The following is a 16,530-nucleotide window of genomic DNA, read 5'->3' as shown; positions in this document are numbered from 1 at the left end:
GTTGAATACGTAGAAGAAAAATCTTGGTGAAAATATATTTATTGCATGGTAGCCTAAATTCCCAATTAACCTCTTATTTTTTTTTTTTTTTTTTTTAGTTTTTCTATTAGTGCATTTAGTATTACACTTACCAATCCAACAATTTGATTACACAAGTTAACCATTAACATGCTAAGCGTAGTCATATTTTGTTCAGTATTTTTGCATTATAGTGTAAATAGCCCTTTATACAACATCTTATGGAAAGTGCAAATCAAAATCTCAATTGAGAAGTTCTATATTCTAATCAAGCATGTAATCAGAATTGCCATGTCCATTTCATTAATCTTTGATGGAAAATAAATAATGGAGCCGTATTTAGCAAAGCATAGTAGTCAGCTAAATAGGGAACAGACTTAAAGAGATTTGCTCAATTGATTGAGGAAACATAAAAGCAGACAGTTGTCAAAGGTGAGTTGCAGTTGGAAAGGGAAAATAACAGTTGCTACTACTCTATGCAAAGTTACCAAATCAATGAGATGATCATAATATACATTGATTTACAATATAGCTTTCTCATCATTCAATGTTACTATTTATAATGTCTGTTATTTAACTGTCCCGAATCAGGTTAGTTGGCTCACTCAATACATACTTTGGTAGCTCATACTTTGCTCCTGCAAAACAAGTATATACAAGCAACAATCAAAACAAAACAAATAAATTTTCTTTCTTTTATTTTTGGGTATTTTCATTTAAGGGAAAAAAAAATACTGCTAATAAAAGGTAATCTCATAGCTGCATAATGAAGAACACTAGATCCAGAGTACAATTTCCCTCTTTTTGGTTGACAAAAATAAATAAATATGATTGATGATAGAACACTAAGGCAACCATTCAACTGGGAAAGCTTCGTTGTCGATAACGATGAATTTGGGCAAGGATTAGACATGCCACCCTTCATAAAATAAATTCAGTATTTGCGGGAATTTTGTAGCATATATGTACACTTCATATTTCATATTTCATAAGCATGTTGTATGTTTATATGACAGGGCAACTAGGATGAAAAATAACAATGCTACGTGTACCTAAAAAATCAGTCACTGTATTTGTGTATCCATATATTGTCTAACTCATTTTTAATGTATATTTTGTATTTCAACATATATTCTATATAGGTGGCTGATTTGGTAGTTAATTTTTGATATACATGTAGCATGATTGGGTGAAAAAACGTGATGGTGGTGGGGTGAACTAGCTGTCAACAACAACAGGCAATGTACTCACTCAATAGTAATCCACATCATAAAGGTGGATGTCACATGATAAGAGTAAGGTTGGACCACACAGTTGGATAATTATTACAAAAAAGTATGGTAGTGCTGTTGGAAGCTCCACAAAAGATATTTGGATTCTAATAATTTACAATTTTAACTTTAAAAGCAAGACTCTCTAATCATTTAACTATTTTCTGGTCGCCTTCTACTTTTAAAATTTTGTTCAATAACAAGATAAAATAAGTGATTTCAATAGGAAATAGATTACCTCTTTCGTCATAGCATACTGTCAAATCCGAACTCTGGACAATAACCCCGGCACTATCCACAATCGCTTGTGCTAAAGTTAGATCAGCCTCAGCAGCAGCTCGAAGAGCATCCCAAATCTCTAGCATCCAGAAAACAGAATATGCACTTCAATTAACTTGAAAAAACTAACATATTTATTCATACATGAAACAAAACAAAATGATTTTGACCAGACTTGTATACTCATATGATATTAACTTTCTTTTCGGAATTGGAGTTATTATATTATGTTATCGAGAGATGGCTGTTATTTAAACATACCATGATTCTTGGCATTTCCACTTGAAGACGTCATCATCTTTCAATAGTTTCCTATAACTAAAACGTTGCAAAGCCATTGTGGAAACAATAAATAAAAGCAACTCTGCCTATCTTCTTATCTCCATAGAGCTAAGTGTTAATTCTAATGTGGATTCTTTTGGCAAAGTCATTGTGGGAACAATAACTAAAAGTAACTCTTCCTTTTTTATCTTATCTCCATATTGCTAAGCTAAGTAGCAATTCTAATTTGGATTCTTTCGACAATACTCGAGCATCAGAGTCAACTCGATTTTGTATATAATTCCATCTACTGTTCCTTGGCAGCCAGAGTTCTACGTATAAAGCAAGAGAATCCACAGCGCATAAACCCTATATGCATGAGTGACTAACATCAAATAGAGCTCCTAAAATAGTGCAGTATTTTCTATTTTTCCTTGATTAGCTTTAGGCGCGAACCTATTTTCTTCGGATAAACCCGCTTCAATCACATTTCGTCATTCATTTCACCATGATATGAACAAAAACCTAGCAGAACCATTTAGGCCACTTGTGTTTACTAAGCCCATTTCATTATGCGTAAGTCTTGAAAGAATCCAAATATAGTAGCTTATCAAATTTTTGTAATACCTTTACGGCCACCGTAGTGGGGAGCTGTGTCCCAGAACTCATCGCGCAGTTGTATTAGCTGAGTCTTTGTTATTGGCTGAGGATGCTTCCAAGGCTTAGGCTTCCGGATCTTTTTCATTGCCCCTGTTATAAAATACATCAATTTTATATTGGTGCAAATGGAAACTGATATTGAACTTTAAGCTGAAACCACTAGAGAATTCGCAACAAGAACAAGCTTCTAGGACTAGGATGGTAATTTTACACTTGAGTATATTATGGAATCAAAATTCTATCCGCAAGTATTAACAATATTGAATAACAAGAAATTACATGATTTACATACGCAACTTAATCTTAGAAACAGAAAACAACAACAATCTGAGAGTGCACCTCAATTCACATATTACTTAATCATCAGTCTACAATACCTTTTTCCCTTTATGGTATTATTATCTATCAACAAATATCACTACAGAACCAATTGATGATGGTACTATCGAAAGACGAAAAAAAGGCCCCATCATGTTGTAATGCTCCAATATGAATGTATCTATTTGTGGATACATACTTTAATGCAGAGATCATACGGAGAAAGTCCTATTGATAATTGATGTGCCTTAGAAAATAGCATATTCAAATATAAGCTGCAGCTTCTTATCTTCCTTATTCCAAGACAGGAAAATTAAACACAAACTTTTAGTATCATCATGTTTATTCAGATCCTCGGAACTAAGGTAGCATTTTCAATGTCAATTGCATGGGACCATATATTTAAAGGAATAAAGATAAATTTATAAATATACTGGAAAAGTTTTAACTGTATTTGGTCTCTAAACTTCATCAAGCTGTTTCAAATGTGTCCACCAAATTACAGTGATTCAACCAAAATCTTGAAGATTCAAAATAAAAGGGGGAAAAAAACATATTTTCAAAGGAAAAGGGAACTAAACTAATTGGATACTTGTTTTTATCCTTTCTAACTGCCCAATTCACAAAGGAATCAATTAAGTGACTAAATACCAACAACCAACTACAGTTGTTTACTAAGTGACTAAATTTTCCAAAAAGAGAAATAGACCAAACAGATCACCTGAACCTAATTAAAGCAAATCTAAACACCATCTAGAGTTTAACACAAAAGAACACCTTCAGAAACAATCAAGCAGATTAACAACAAAGCTTTATCTCACTAGGTCGGTCGACTCTCTCGCCGACCGTTCCTTTTCTCATTTGACACTATACTCGAGCCATAGGACCATAGCACAATTCTGTGTTTGATCCCTCTCATTGAAATTCCACAGAATCTTACTTTGGCTATCAAAAGCCAAACACAAATCTCTTCTTTTATCGCAGCTTATCCGAACTTGAAACCGGCTAACCGGATATGTGAAATGCTTGGAACAATTTTGATACAATCAGAGTTAACAAAAACCATACCATAGGAGAGGGAAAAAAAATGCTCACAGTATCATCAAAAGGTATGAATTTCATTTCTTTACACAAATGTACTTCACATAATCACATCCCCAACCCCCCCCCCCTCCCCCCGCCCCAAAACAAAAAAAATAAATAAATAATTTGCAGCTCTGAACTATGCCATGAAATTCTTTATTCATATTTACCAACTAAAACTCACTATTCGATGAGTGATTAACATGATAAGAAGAATGATTGGGGAGGTTCCACAATTATAAGGATCAACATCATCCCCAGCAAACAAATCCCCAGAAAGAAAGAAAGAAAGAAAGAAAGAAAGAAAGAATAGATTTTGACCACAACCCGTCATCAATTAACCGAAGCCTTTACCAAAAACGGAACCAAATGCAAAAGATAAAGTTCAGCTCACAGAAAAAATTAAATAAAAAATGAAAACAAGACCCAAGGAAGCAAATAAGAAAAAGAAAAAAAAGGGGGGTACAGTGGATGATGCTAACCATCAGGCTTGGACTGTGAGGATCCAGCACAACCCATTGCAGAGATTGGTTGGCAGCAGAAGCTTGAGAGAGAGAGAGAGAGAGAGAGAGAGAGAGAGAAAGAAAGAAGGAAGAATAAGGGAGAGGGTGATTTGAAAGAGAGGGTGAGATGGCAATAGCAAAGTCAAAAAACGTCGTAGTGACGTTAATCCAACACTAATCACTCAGTAATCAATGAATCAGCGTTAGCATCAATCAACACCCTAAGTGCTTATTCACACTTTATCCAATTTTTACTTTTATACTATATTTCAAAACTTTATCATACATGTATAAACAAAGTTAATTATTTCTATAAAATATATATTAAAATATATAAAATAATATATATATTTATATATAAATATAAAATAAATTATTTAATTATTAATTTTTTATGTATACATAATATTTTTATTTTCAAAATCAATTTGAAATCTTTTAGATATGTTTAATCTGCTCCAAATTTGCTGGATATTAAATTCTTTAGGTTTCACTCAAATTCCGATTATCATATAATTTAAATATTTGCAACCGGGTCTTGATATTATAAAATCCTTTTTTATTAAAACCTTTTGATTTAAAAATTTGGTGGACTTTTACTGTACTAAAACTTTTAGAATCATAAAGTCACCCAAAAAAAAAAAACTTTTAGAATCATAGGAATTTGTTTCTAATTTTTATTTAAGATGTAGAAATACTATTTTATTTCTTAATATTTAAAATATTTTATTTGTTATAATTTTTTTTATCAAAATTATATTTTTTGGAATTCTTTTTTAGTATTATCTTTTTCTAGTAGCCATGATAATTATAATTGTGATAGTAGTTGTACCGATTTAGTAACGAAAGTAGAAAAAGAATAAAAGAAAAAACAAAAGATAACAATAGAAGAAAAATAATTTGAAAAAAAAGTTTAAATTTTGATTATATGACAAAAATATAACAAAATAAAAGATTTGAGATGAAAATAAGTTGTTGTAAATATTAGAAACAGAATTAAGACTTAAATAAAATGTTAAGACTAAAACAATATTTTTTTTATTTTTAAGCAAAAGAAACCTAACCAAAAATATTTTATATTAAGAATTTAATCATAAATAAAATAAAAGATAGGAACTCAATTAAAAAGTTTTATATCAAATAAAGAATTGGTTAAGCATAACTTATTTTTTTGGCTAACAGTTTATTGGCAATATTTAAAAATGTGTTAAAAGATAATATTGAACTGCTAGGCTAAAAATATTAGATTATTGACTAAAAATATTAATTAATATAAGTTAAAATTGCTGACTCTTAAATTTTTGTCTAAAAAATTTATTGCAAATTCTTAAACTATAAAAGTTAAATTAAATTAAATTACAATATCTTACAAAGTAGTTAACCTTTAATTTTTATCGTTACATTTATATTTAGTGTAATATAAAGAGAAATTCTAGATGACTAATACATTTTTTTTTTGTCTTACATTTGAATTAACAGTGACATTTTTTTTTACACCGAAGACGTGAATTAACATTTTTCAGAACAGAGGAACTTGAATGAAGGTAGCTAGGATAATAGCATTAGACACTATCTGTCCAGTCCAAAAAGAAAATAGTGAATTTCTTTCATGACAATGCTCCAACCCTTTGCTAGGAGAACTACGATGGAGTTCATAGTGAATTTCTTTCATGTCCTTGATCTCTTTGTTTGTTCGTTGAGAATTAGATTACACACTTGCATGATCATGATGATGATTAAATTGCTTTTTAAAAAGTAGATGTGCTTAGGAATTTAAATAGGGAAAAGGAGTCATCCCCAATTATTTATTTATTTCTTGACCTCATGCCTTTCAGTAAATATTATTCTTAATCTCAACGAAGCATTTAGCAACTTTGATTATTTATAATAATGGCAAGCTCATTGGTGTGTAGGCCACTAATTATCCCATAGTTGTGTGCAAACTACACGATTTCTTTTAAATGATAACTTAATTTGTTTTTTTTTTAAAAAGTACTGTAAAGATATTATTTTAAATATAAAAAGAATTTTTCGTAAAAAATAAATGTTTTAAGTTTTTAATAATAAAGGACATTAAAAAAAAAAACACAAACACACACTCTGAATGGAGACTTTTTATGATTCGTATGCAGCTACAAATTACCCTTATCAAGCAACATACATGTGCGAAATTTCTCTAACCAAGGTTTACATCAATCAGTACATGGAATTGTTTTTTCTTTTTCTTTTAAAAAAATTGGACCTACCGTGAAGAAAAGTACATCGGTTGATATTGTTTATAGAAACTTGAAACATTAAAGTTAGTTTTATTGTTTTAATATATGAGCTTAGTTAACATATTATCTACTAATTTATTGTCAATAATAACTAATTATTATATTTTAAATACATATATAAAGAGATATATCTAAAAAATATATTTATAAAGACACTTCTATTAAACACAGTTATAAAAAAATATTTTTATTAGATACATCCACAAAGACACTTCCATTAAACACAGTTATAAATAAGAATTGGCAGAAGTTGACAGAAATGTTGTTGATAACGTAGCGGGATTGATTCTAAAATTATTATTATTAATGAATTTTAGTTTTATTAATAAATATATTGAAATTTAAATTTTGCATACTTTTCATAATAATTTTTTAATTAATAACCTTAATATATATTTTAGAACACATATTAACTAAATATTTATAGTTTTAGCCAACTATTCTAGATCCTAATTAATAGCATGGCGGAGCCTTATTGAAGGAAGGAGGGCCATATCCCCAAACTTCAAATTTTTTTTTAATAAATTATATATAAATTTTTGTTGTTTTAATATTTTTATTTTAATATTCTTTTTACTGTGAAATTAATTTTTAACCACTTTCTAAAATTTAAGCCCTTGCTAATTAAGGTAAAGATGACCTTAGTCAGTATAAACATAGAAATGGCTAATACTATTATTAAAACTAACGTCTTGATATAGGTATTACTATGGCCATCTTGTTCCTTTTTTTTTAAAAAAAAATGTTTTACATTTTTTATAGTTATAAAATAATAGTGCCAGTTAATTTTGTATCATATATATGTGATAATATATAAGTGCTTTTTATGTGATTGTTAGTGGAAAATAATTATATGTGTATAGTAAAAAGAGAAACAATAAAAATATAATAGAAATAAAATAACAACACATGACTAGTAAATATTATCATTTGTTTGAAGGTGAGTTCTACTCAACCCCTTCTAAATCAACATATAAATTACTCTCTATGACATGTCACTCTTTAATTGATTGTTATGTTAACTATAGTTAAATTATTTTGAAATTAAATTATAACCCAAAATGGGTAATTGTATAATTTACTAAAATACTAAAAACTGAATCTTTGCTTTTTCCCCAAATCATACTTTCAGATATTGAACCCTAATTTCTTTATAACTTCTCTCCCATTCTATCGCTGTCGCCTATCTCCAAATCATCACTGCTGCTATCGTCACAAGCACGCTGCTGCTGCTTGTAGCAGCGTCGCCGCTGTGCACATATTTGATACAGTGCTTTCATCCATCCGCCGTTCATTATTTGGTACAAGAAAAGAGAGAAAAGGAAGAAAAGAAAGCGAGACAGATGTTCACTAATTTTTGTCACATATATCGAAGTTGGAATTGATTGTAATTGCCCCCAATATTGATCATTCATAAGAAACATAAGTACAATTTCAATTGAATTTCTCCGATTATTTTCTCATTTTTTATAGGAAATGCTAGTCGAGTTCCCCTCGTCTTAAAAATGCATACATATAAATTTAGGATTTCTTTTTTTTTTATAAAATGTAAAAACATATAAATTTATTTTTTAATATTTATAAAAATTATTTAATCATTCATCTTAAAAAAATATTTAATTATAAAATAGTCCAACTTTAGTTAAGATGTTAACTCTTATTGAGTTAAATTAACTTAAACTAAAACTAAACATCCAATTAACATATGACATGTCATAAATAGTAATTTACATATTAATTTAAAAGGGGTTGGGTAGAACTCACTTTGTTTGAATCAGTAATTACTCAATAAAAATTTGCATTTTATATTCATATTTACAAAAAATTTGCACATAAAAATATATAATTTATACTTATATTTATTAGAATTTGAACACGTAAATTAATATAATTTGTAGTTATATTTATAAAAATGTATACATATAAATTAATAAAATTTATTTATTAAAGATAACTTGGTATCTATGCTAGTCAAATATTGATTAAAATTACTAAAAACTGTTGGCCTAAAAAATTTCTGATAAAATAAAATAAAAATGTGAAAAAAAAAACGGTAGTTAAAGTACCTCAACCCTTTATGATAGTAGTAGAAGTAGTAGATTTCAAGATTAACTTAGGTTGTGAAAACTAGATAACAAAGGATCATCAAGCATGTATTAGAACTTAGAAGGCGAGCTTAACTTTTGCTTTAATTTTTCTTTTCATGTTTTTAATATGTTAGAATCAAACTTTGTTGAAGCTGATATTTTAAATGAGAGTTAAGATTCGATTACATATCTTATTATCTAATTGCTTTTTCTTTGTCGAAAGAATAATTATTAATTTAAGTAAAGTGATAACATTAAAAAAATTAGCATATCTACAATGTCATCTATTCATATGAACATACATTCTAATATGGTAAGATAGTAAGATATAGAATTATTTTAACAATAGATATATCAGTGATTCTTTTCCTTTAAAATTATCAATATATAATAGATTTTATTGTTATTATTCATTAGTTGAATGACGTATATTTTAATATTGAAAGGTATACAATTTTAAGAACATTTATTAGAGAGTTGTTTTTATATTGAAATTACTAATATACAATAGACAATTTTCTTTGTATTCACGTAGTTGAAGCACTTAGCGTTAAGATATTTTAGGTGTTAGCATATTTAACCATGTGGACTAATTTCATGATAGAGTTTGTTAGGCAGTTAGAAATGTTAGATATTTAGCTGGATTCAGTTAGTTAGAACTCTCCTTATACAACTAACTAATATAAGAAGTTCTTATTCTTTATTATTCATCTCTCACGATTTCTCCCCTTAAAGTTAGAAGAGAGTTTAATTGCTTCAAAATGGCATAATAATAAATATCAACATATATTGTAGGTATCTAAGCCAACAAAGTCTTTGGTTGCCTTGTCTATATATCAACACTTGCTATTCAATTCATAGAAGAAAGCTAGAAAATGTATCTTGTAAGAATATAAGAAAGGAGCCAAAGGCTAATAAATAGTGATAGATTTGTGCAAGGGAGGGATTGAGATAAAGACGTTTAAAATATTTTTTTGTTTAAGATGTTTTTTAATAATTAAAATTTAATATATATAATTGATTAAATTGTATTATTTTATTAAAATTAGTTCAAACAAATTAATTTGACCGAGAAATAGTAAATTAAATTTTGAATTGGTCTAAATTAATATTATTTTTTTATAAAAAATAACTTTAATACTCTTATTATAGAAAATAACTAAAATATTCATATTATATAAATTAATTTTGAGAATCCTAAATTCTAATCTTTTTCTTTTCTACCGTCATAAATTTAGAATTTAGAATTTTTAAAATCAATAAATATATATATATAAAATTAAAGTATTTTTATAATTTTTTATAATAAAAATATTATAATTATTTTTTATAAAAAAAATTAATTTAAATCGATTTAAAATTTAATTTATTAATTTTTCGATTAAACTAATTTGTCTAGTCTAATTTTAATAAAAATAATATATTTTAATTAATTATATATGTTAAATTTTAATTATTAAAAAATATCTAAAAAAAATATTTTTAGCATATTTATCCAAAGTAGTTCCTTTTGCGTAATAGGCTATCCGCTTTAATTTGCTTGAACTGGCAAATGCACATTTTACTGTTGATGAAATATCTCAGAGCATTTTGCATTTTTTACGTTTTAGCCGCCAACTCTACTTGTAATTCAATTAGTAGCCTCTGAATCCTTTTGAGACAACACTCACGTTGCTCAATATTCATAAACAAACATACATGAAATCAATTGTAGCACTTTTATATATGTCCATCCTTAGCTTCACCATGAAAAGAGAACCATCACTTTCATATGCACCATGCATGTGTCCATGTTCTAGTCGCGATTGAAGTTGATTGCATGTTATGAAGGATGAAGATGGAATCATCATGATGATGTGGTTCAGTAATAATGGATCAATAATGAGGAATTATTATATTCTAACAAACTCAGAAAAAGATAGAAAGGGGGAAAACATCAAGTGGTGCTTATGCTGTGTAAATCATTAATCGAACTTCACTAAGCAAACGGATTCTAATATGATTTTAAAGTAAACACGAGTCAAAATCATGCTCATAAAGAATATCCACGTCACCTAGTAAAGTTTTGCCAAAAAAATGCATAATTATAATTTACAAAGGTAAAGTATCGTTTTTGTTCCTAATGTTTGGGATAAGTTATAAAGTTATCTCTTAACGTTTCAATCATCCTATTTAAGTTTCTAATATTTCAAAATTGACTCAATGTTGTCATGCCGTTAGGGATCCGTTAATAGAATTGACGGCGGGACAAAATTGAGACGATTTTAAAACGTTAGAGATTTAAATAGGATGAAAACGTTGGAGACAAAAACGATATATAGAAATAAATTTTAATTTTATCCTTCTATAATATCAATTTTTTACTGTATATATTATTCAATTATTTTTTAATCACATCTAAGTAAATTACACTTAATCACATTACTTTCATTCTAAATAAATTATTTTTTTTTATAATTTTACTCTTAAAGGTTTTTAGTTATCATGAAATGTTTATAGAATGACTAGTACATAAATTTGCGAAAAAAATGATATATATAATAAAATATAAATTGTACTCTAATATATCAAAATTTTTTAATGTTTAATTTAATTAAATTTTATTTTTAATTTTATTATTCAATAATATCAAATTTTTACGGTAGATCATTATTTAATTATTTTTTACATTTTATTTTTAATCACATTATTTTTTTAAGTTAATTTATTTTTTATTAAGAGTAAAGTTTTTTTTTTAAAAAAATGCTCTCTTTGAATGCAGCAACAAGTAGCCCTGAACCTGAAAAAAGATCACCAAAAGAAGAGGATCAGGTAGAAAGGAGCACAAAAAAGTAAAAATAAACAACAAAAAGCTATAAAAAAGCACTATAGAGGTTACCTAAGAAGAAGAGGCACTAGAATTTGCTATAGAGGAATCAAAAGGTACACCTATAGGAGAGATACAGGTTGATAATGTTGCAACAACCAGCAATAAACCTTCTTATAAGGATAGGCTTATGAGTGATGGTTTGGATAAGCTGAACCCATATGAAATTGTAGAGATGGTCACTGAAGATTACATCTTCGGTGAAGATCCCACGGAGCATATGGAGAGCCAGCAGACTCCCTTCACTCCCAATCCAGTTATAGATGTTTCTCTAGAAGATTATGATGAATGATGTAGGCCATAGAAGCAAGCACTCATCATCAAACCTCTAGGAAAGAGTCTGAATCTTCAAACAATGGAGAGATGGATAAATAGGAGATGGACAAAAAAAGAAGTTCGAATAATGGATCTTGTGGGGGTTACTTCCTAATTCGTTTCTCGAGCCAGGAGGACTATTCTCATGCCTTATTCGAGGGTCCCTGGATGATTGCTGATCACTACCTTTTGGTGCAAAGATGGAGATCCCTGTTTATCCTCAGGAAGGCGAGATCCAGAAAATAGCAGTTTGGGTAAGAATACCTAATCTTCTAGCAGAATTGTATAATAGGTATTTTCTATGGAAAGTAGAAAAAATGCTTGGAACAATGTTAAAAGTGGATGAACACACATTTATACATTCAAGGAATAAATTTGCTCGTATTTGCGTAAAAATTGATCTGAGAAAAAAATTGGTGCCAACATTCACAGCTTTGGAAAAAGAATTTGGGCTTAAATACGAAGGTCTTCACCAAATCTGCTTCAAATGTGGAAGATATGGTCACAAGAGTGATGGATGTCCTAAAACAGCAAAGAATGCTACGGAGAACAGCCAGAATCAGACAGCAATGACACATCAGAACGACCGGAACACCAACGATACAACCGCAGCACAGAATCAGACAACTCGGAAAGACCAGGATAACCAAATCAGGAAAGATATTAATATTACGGATCTTCAGGGATTAACAGAATCAGAGGGTAGTATTACTAATAATAGTAACAAACAATAATCAGGAGCCAAAATTCTAGGAATAAAATCTGATATTTATGAGGAAAGTCCTTATGGCCCGTGGATGGTTGTCAAAAAGCCTCCAAAAAGATACAAATAAGGATCAAAAAATATAAATGAAGAGAATAAAAAAGGCATACCAGATTTGACGCTCTACAGGGAGTGGAGGAAGATCAGGCAAGAGAAGAAAGTAAAGGTAACATCAATCAGGCAAGTCAAAAGAGTAGAGTACAGAAGAAAGAGGGGTTTCCTAAAGTAAATCAGTCTCATGATAGGATGGACACCAAAAATCAAAGCAAAAAAGGAGCACCAAAGTCAAACCCTCCAAACAAGAACACAAAAGGAACAGAAAATCACAAAAAACAGAACTAGGATAATCTGAATCCATGGAGCAATAATCAAAACAAACAGAAAGCTATCATTATTGCGGAAGCCAGCCAACACTCATACGAGACCAACAAAAAAGATCAAGAACAAAGACATCAGGAATACTAGAGGCAGTTCAATAGAATGGCCAAGGAAGTCTACCTAAGCCACAAATAAGGAAACTATATTCCTACAAATGGTTCTAACAACGCAATATTAGATGCTCTTATTACGAAAATCATGGGTGGAGGAATTTCAACACAAGGCAACGAATATTACAAGGATAAACTGCCAGAAGATGAGGACACGAGCAGTGAAGCTAATAGAATGGCTATTGATATGTATAAAATTGAAGAATCTGCTATCAATGAAAATGCAGCTAGGAAGGTTGAGGAACCAAAGGACATGGAAGCCTAGACTGAGCTTCTCTGAACCAGGGAGTTTTTGGTTTTCTATATCCCGTGACTTTAATTTTTTCTTGTTTTATTGTCATCTATGAATATTTTAATTTGGAATTGTCGAGGAGCCTCGGCTAAAGGCTTCAAATCTATTGTTAATGACCTTAGGATCATATATAAAACTGATTTCTGTGTTTTGTTGGAAACCCATGTCTCAGGTTCGAAAGCTGAATCAATTATTAGGAAATTGGAGTTTGACTCTTGGTGCATTAGTGATGCAGAAGGATATTCCGGGGGCTATTTGGTGTCTCTGGAAACAAAATTCGTGGAATATAAAATCGCTGCTCATTCATAGGCAATTTATTCACCTTGAAGTCCAGTGGCAAAATAGCGATCCTTGGTTCTATACAGCGGTTTATGGAAGTCCAAAGGTGGGGGAACAGAACGAGCTTTGGACCAAGTTAAAAGATATTGCCACTAATTTAAGTGGTCCTTGGTGACTAGGAGGGGACTTCAACTCTATTCTCTCCCTAAATGACACAGGAGGATCCTCTAACCTATCTCTCGACACTTAAATTTAACGATTGTTTAATTTATTGTGATCTTAAAGATTTAGGCTTTATTGGACCCCCTTTCACTTGGCAAAGGGGTAACACAAAGGGAAGACTTGACCGTTTCTTAGGTAATGTTAAGTTTTCTGATGTTTTTCCAGATATGGGTGTTAAGCACTTACCCAAGCTAAATTCAGATAATTTTCCCATTTTGTTGGATTTTTGTTTGGCCTACAGGGATAAAGAACCTAAACCTTTCAACTTCCTTGCTCCGTGAGTTCTACATGAAGACTACAACAATTTGGTTAAAAATAGCTGGTTGGAAGAAAACGATTTCTTACATAATATAATAGGTTTCATTGAGAAGGCAAAGATATGGAACAAAGAGGTCTTTAGAAACATTTTCAAGAAAAAACAACACATCCTATTAAGGCTGGAAGGCATCAACAATAAGCATTCTTTTAATCACAATCCCTTTTTGGATAAACTACAAAAAGAATTGTGGAAGGAGTATGAGCTCATAGCGATTGAGGAGGAAACATATTGGCAGCAAATGTCTAGATGTGACACCATTCTCTTCGGGGACAAGAACTCAAAATACTTTCACTTAAAAGCTAATGGGAAGAGGAAGAGAAATAGAATAACTGCGCTTAAAAGTGAAGAAGGAGATTGGATGGAAGATGCAGAAATATTAAAAAATTGGGTGTTAATTTCTTTAAGACTCTTTATTGCTCTGATTTTGTCTCTAATCCCTTTGGTATCTCTAACCAATTTCCCAGATTGCAGGACAGAGATTATGAAGAAATTGCAAGAGAGGTGACAAATGAGGAAATTAAGAATGTTGTCTTCTCAATGGGAAGCTGGAAGGGACCCGGAAGTGACGGCCTCTTAGCAAAATTTTATCAACAAGCATGGGATGTGGTGGCTACCTCTTTTACAGTATGGGTGAAGGGAGTGTTTAGTGAACCAAACAATATTACAAAAGTTAACAAAACTCTAATTGCCTTAATTCCTAAGATTGCTTCACCAGAAAATTTTGGGCATTTTAGGCCAATTAGTCTTTGTAACGTCTGTTATAAGTTTGTAACTAAAATTATTGCTTCAAGACTGAAAACATTTATGCCCACACTTATCTCTAACACCCAATCTAGTTTTGTGCCTGGCAGGGTGAGCGCAGATAATATTTTAGTCGCACAAGAGGTGGTTCACACTGAGAAACAAAAAGCATGGGAAGGGTTTTATGGCTATAAAAATTGACTTCAAAAAAGCCTATGATAGGCTAAACTGGGCGTTCATAATGGACACTCTTAAGGACGCTGGTATACCGGACAACATCATTAAAGTTGTCAGCTACTGCATATCAACGATTTCCATGAATATTCTTTGGAATGGCTCTCCTTCAGAGACATTCAGGCCTACCAGAGGAATACGATAGGAAGACCCCTTATCCCCTTATATTTTTGTTTTTTGTATTGAACGCTTATCTCACTTGATAAATAAATTAATTCATGACAAAAAATGGAAATCTATCATGCTTTCAAGGGGTGGACTTAAAATTTCTCATCTCTATTTTGCAGATGACCTAGTACTTTTTGCTAAATCGGATATGAAGCAAGTCCAGATCATCAAGCATGCTCTCTCCCTTTTTTGCGGTTGCTCGGGTCAAAAGGTCAATCTTGAAAAGTCATGTGTGTTCTTCTTTAGCAACGTCAACCATAACACTAGACATCATTTGAGTCGGGAGCTAGGAATCAACCTCACAGTCAACTTGGAAAAGTATTTGGGAGTCCCACTCATTCATGAACGGTGTAACAACAACACTTTTAGTTTATTATTGACAAGATGCAAAGCAAGATGTCTAGCTGGAACAGAAAGACTCTCTCTTTAGCAGGAAGATGTACTCTCATACAATCGGTTCTTGCAACGATTCCAAGCTATTGCATGCAGACCATGAAAATCCCAGCAGCAGTGTGCCAAAAAATTGACAAGATTTGTAGAGATTTTCTATGGGAAAGCGGTGAAGGGGAAAGAAAAATTCACTTGCTAAATTGGGATAGCATATGCAAGCCAAATGAGAAAGGCGGGTTGGGTTTGAGGAAGGCTCAGGATTCAAACTCGCTCTTTCTCATGAAACTCGCCTGGAGTCTAATTCACAACAGAGATAAATTTTGGGTGAAAGTCATGAGAGCCAAATATGCCTGCAGTGAAGATATCTTACCAAAGATTCAGCATAGATCAAGTAACTCAAATGCCTGGCTCGGAAGTAACAAGGTCTGGGAGAAGTTCAAAACCAATCTTATTTGGAGACTAGGAGATGGGAATAAAGCCCTTTTTGGAAGGAGCAATGGATCCTTGGGTTTACTAATCTGAAAGAGGTTGCCTTAACTAATCTGGAAGAGGACAAACTCAATGAAAAAGGTTGTAGACTATATCAATGAAAATAGAGACTGGGATTGGGAAGCGCTAAATCGTGTTCTACTCGAGGAGGTCATAGATATTCTACATACAATCAAAGCTCCTAATTTGCAAATTGGGGAAGCCTCCA

At 30.8% G+C, this 16,530-nt stretch overlaps 1 protein-coding gene across 1 annotated transcript; it reads right to left on the bottom strand.

Moving 5' to 3' along the window:
• Nucleotides 1-295: 295 nt before the first annotated feature.
• On the bottom strand, nt 296-4,624 carry LOC107614164 (uncharacterized). Its single transcript, XM_016316394.3, has 4 exons — nt 4,373-4,624; nt 2,457-2,579; nt 1,528-1,647; nt 296-656 (listed from the first exon to the last, which is right to left on the bottom strand). The coding sequence occupies exons 1-4, from the start codon at nt 4,407-4,409 to the stop codon at nt 592-594; spliced, it is 345 nt and encodes a 114-aa protein (XP_016171880.1). The 5' UTR covers nt 4,410-4,624; the 3' UTR covers nt 296-591.
• Nucleotides 4,625-16,530: the final 11,906 nt, after the last annotated feature.

This window comes from Arachis ipaensis, chromosome B8, assembly GCF_059453495.1.
Source record: "Arachis ipaensis isolate K30076 ecotype BB chromosome B8, ASM5945349v1, whole genome shotgun sequence".
Taxonomy (NCBI): Eukaryota; Viridiplantae; Streptophyta; class Magnoliopsida; order Fabales; family Fabaceae; genus Arachis; species Arachis ipaensis.
Note: the sequence above shows the minus strand (reverse complement) of the source record. Positions and strands in the feature narration are given on the sequence as shown.

Bases quoted from the DNA above. Each gene is read 5' to 3' on its own strand.
- LOC107614164 (XM_016316394.3), bottom strand. From the start codon at position 4,409: ATGGGTTGTGCTGGATCCTCACAGTCCAAGCCTGATG. The intron at 2,580-4,372 runs GTTAGCATCATC...ATTTTATAACAG, and splicing joins CTCACAGTCCAAGCCTGATG to GGGCAATGAAAAAGATCCGG. The intron at 657-1,527 runs GTAATCTATTTC...CTTGTTTTGCAG, and splicing joins AGTATGCTATGACGAAAGAG to GAGCAAAGTATGAGCTACCA.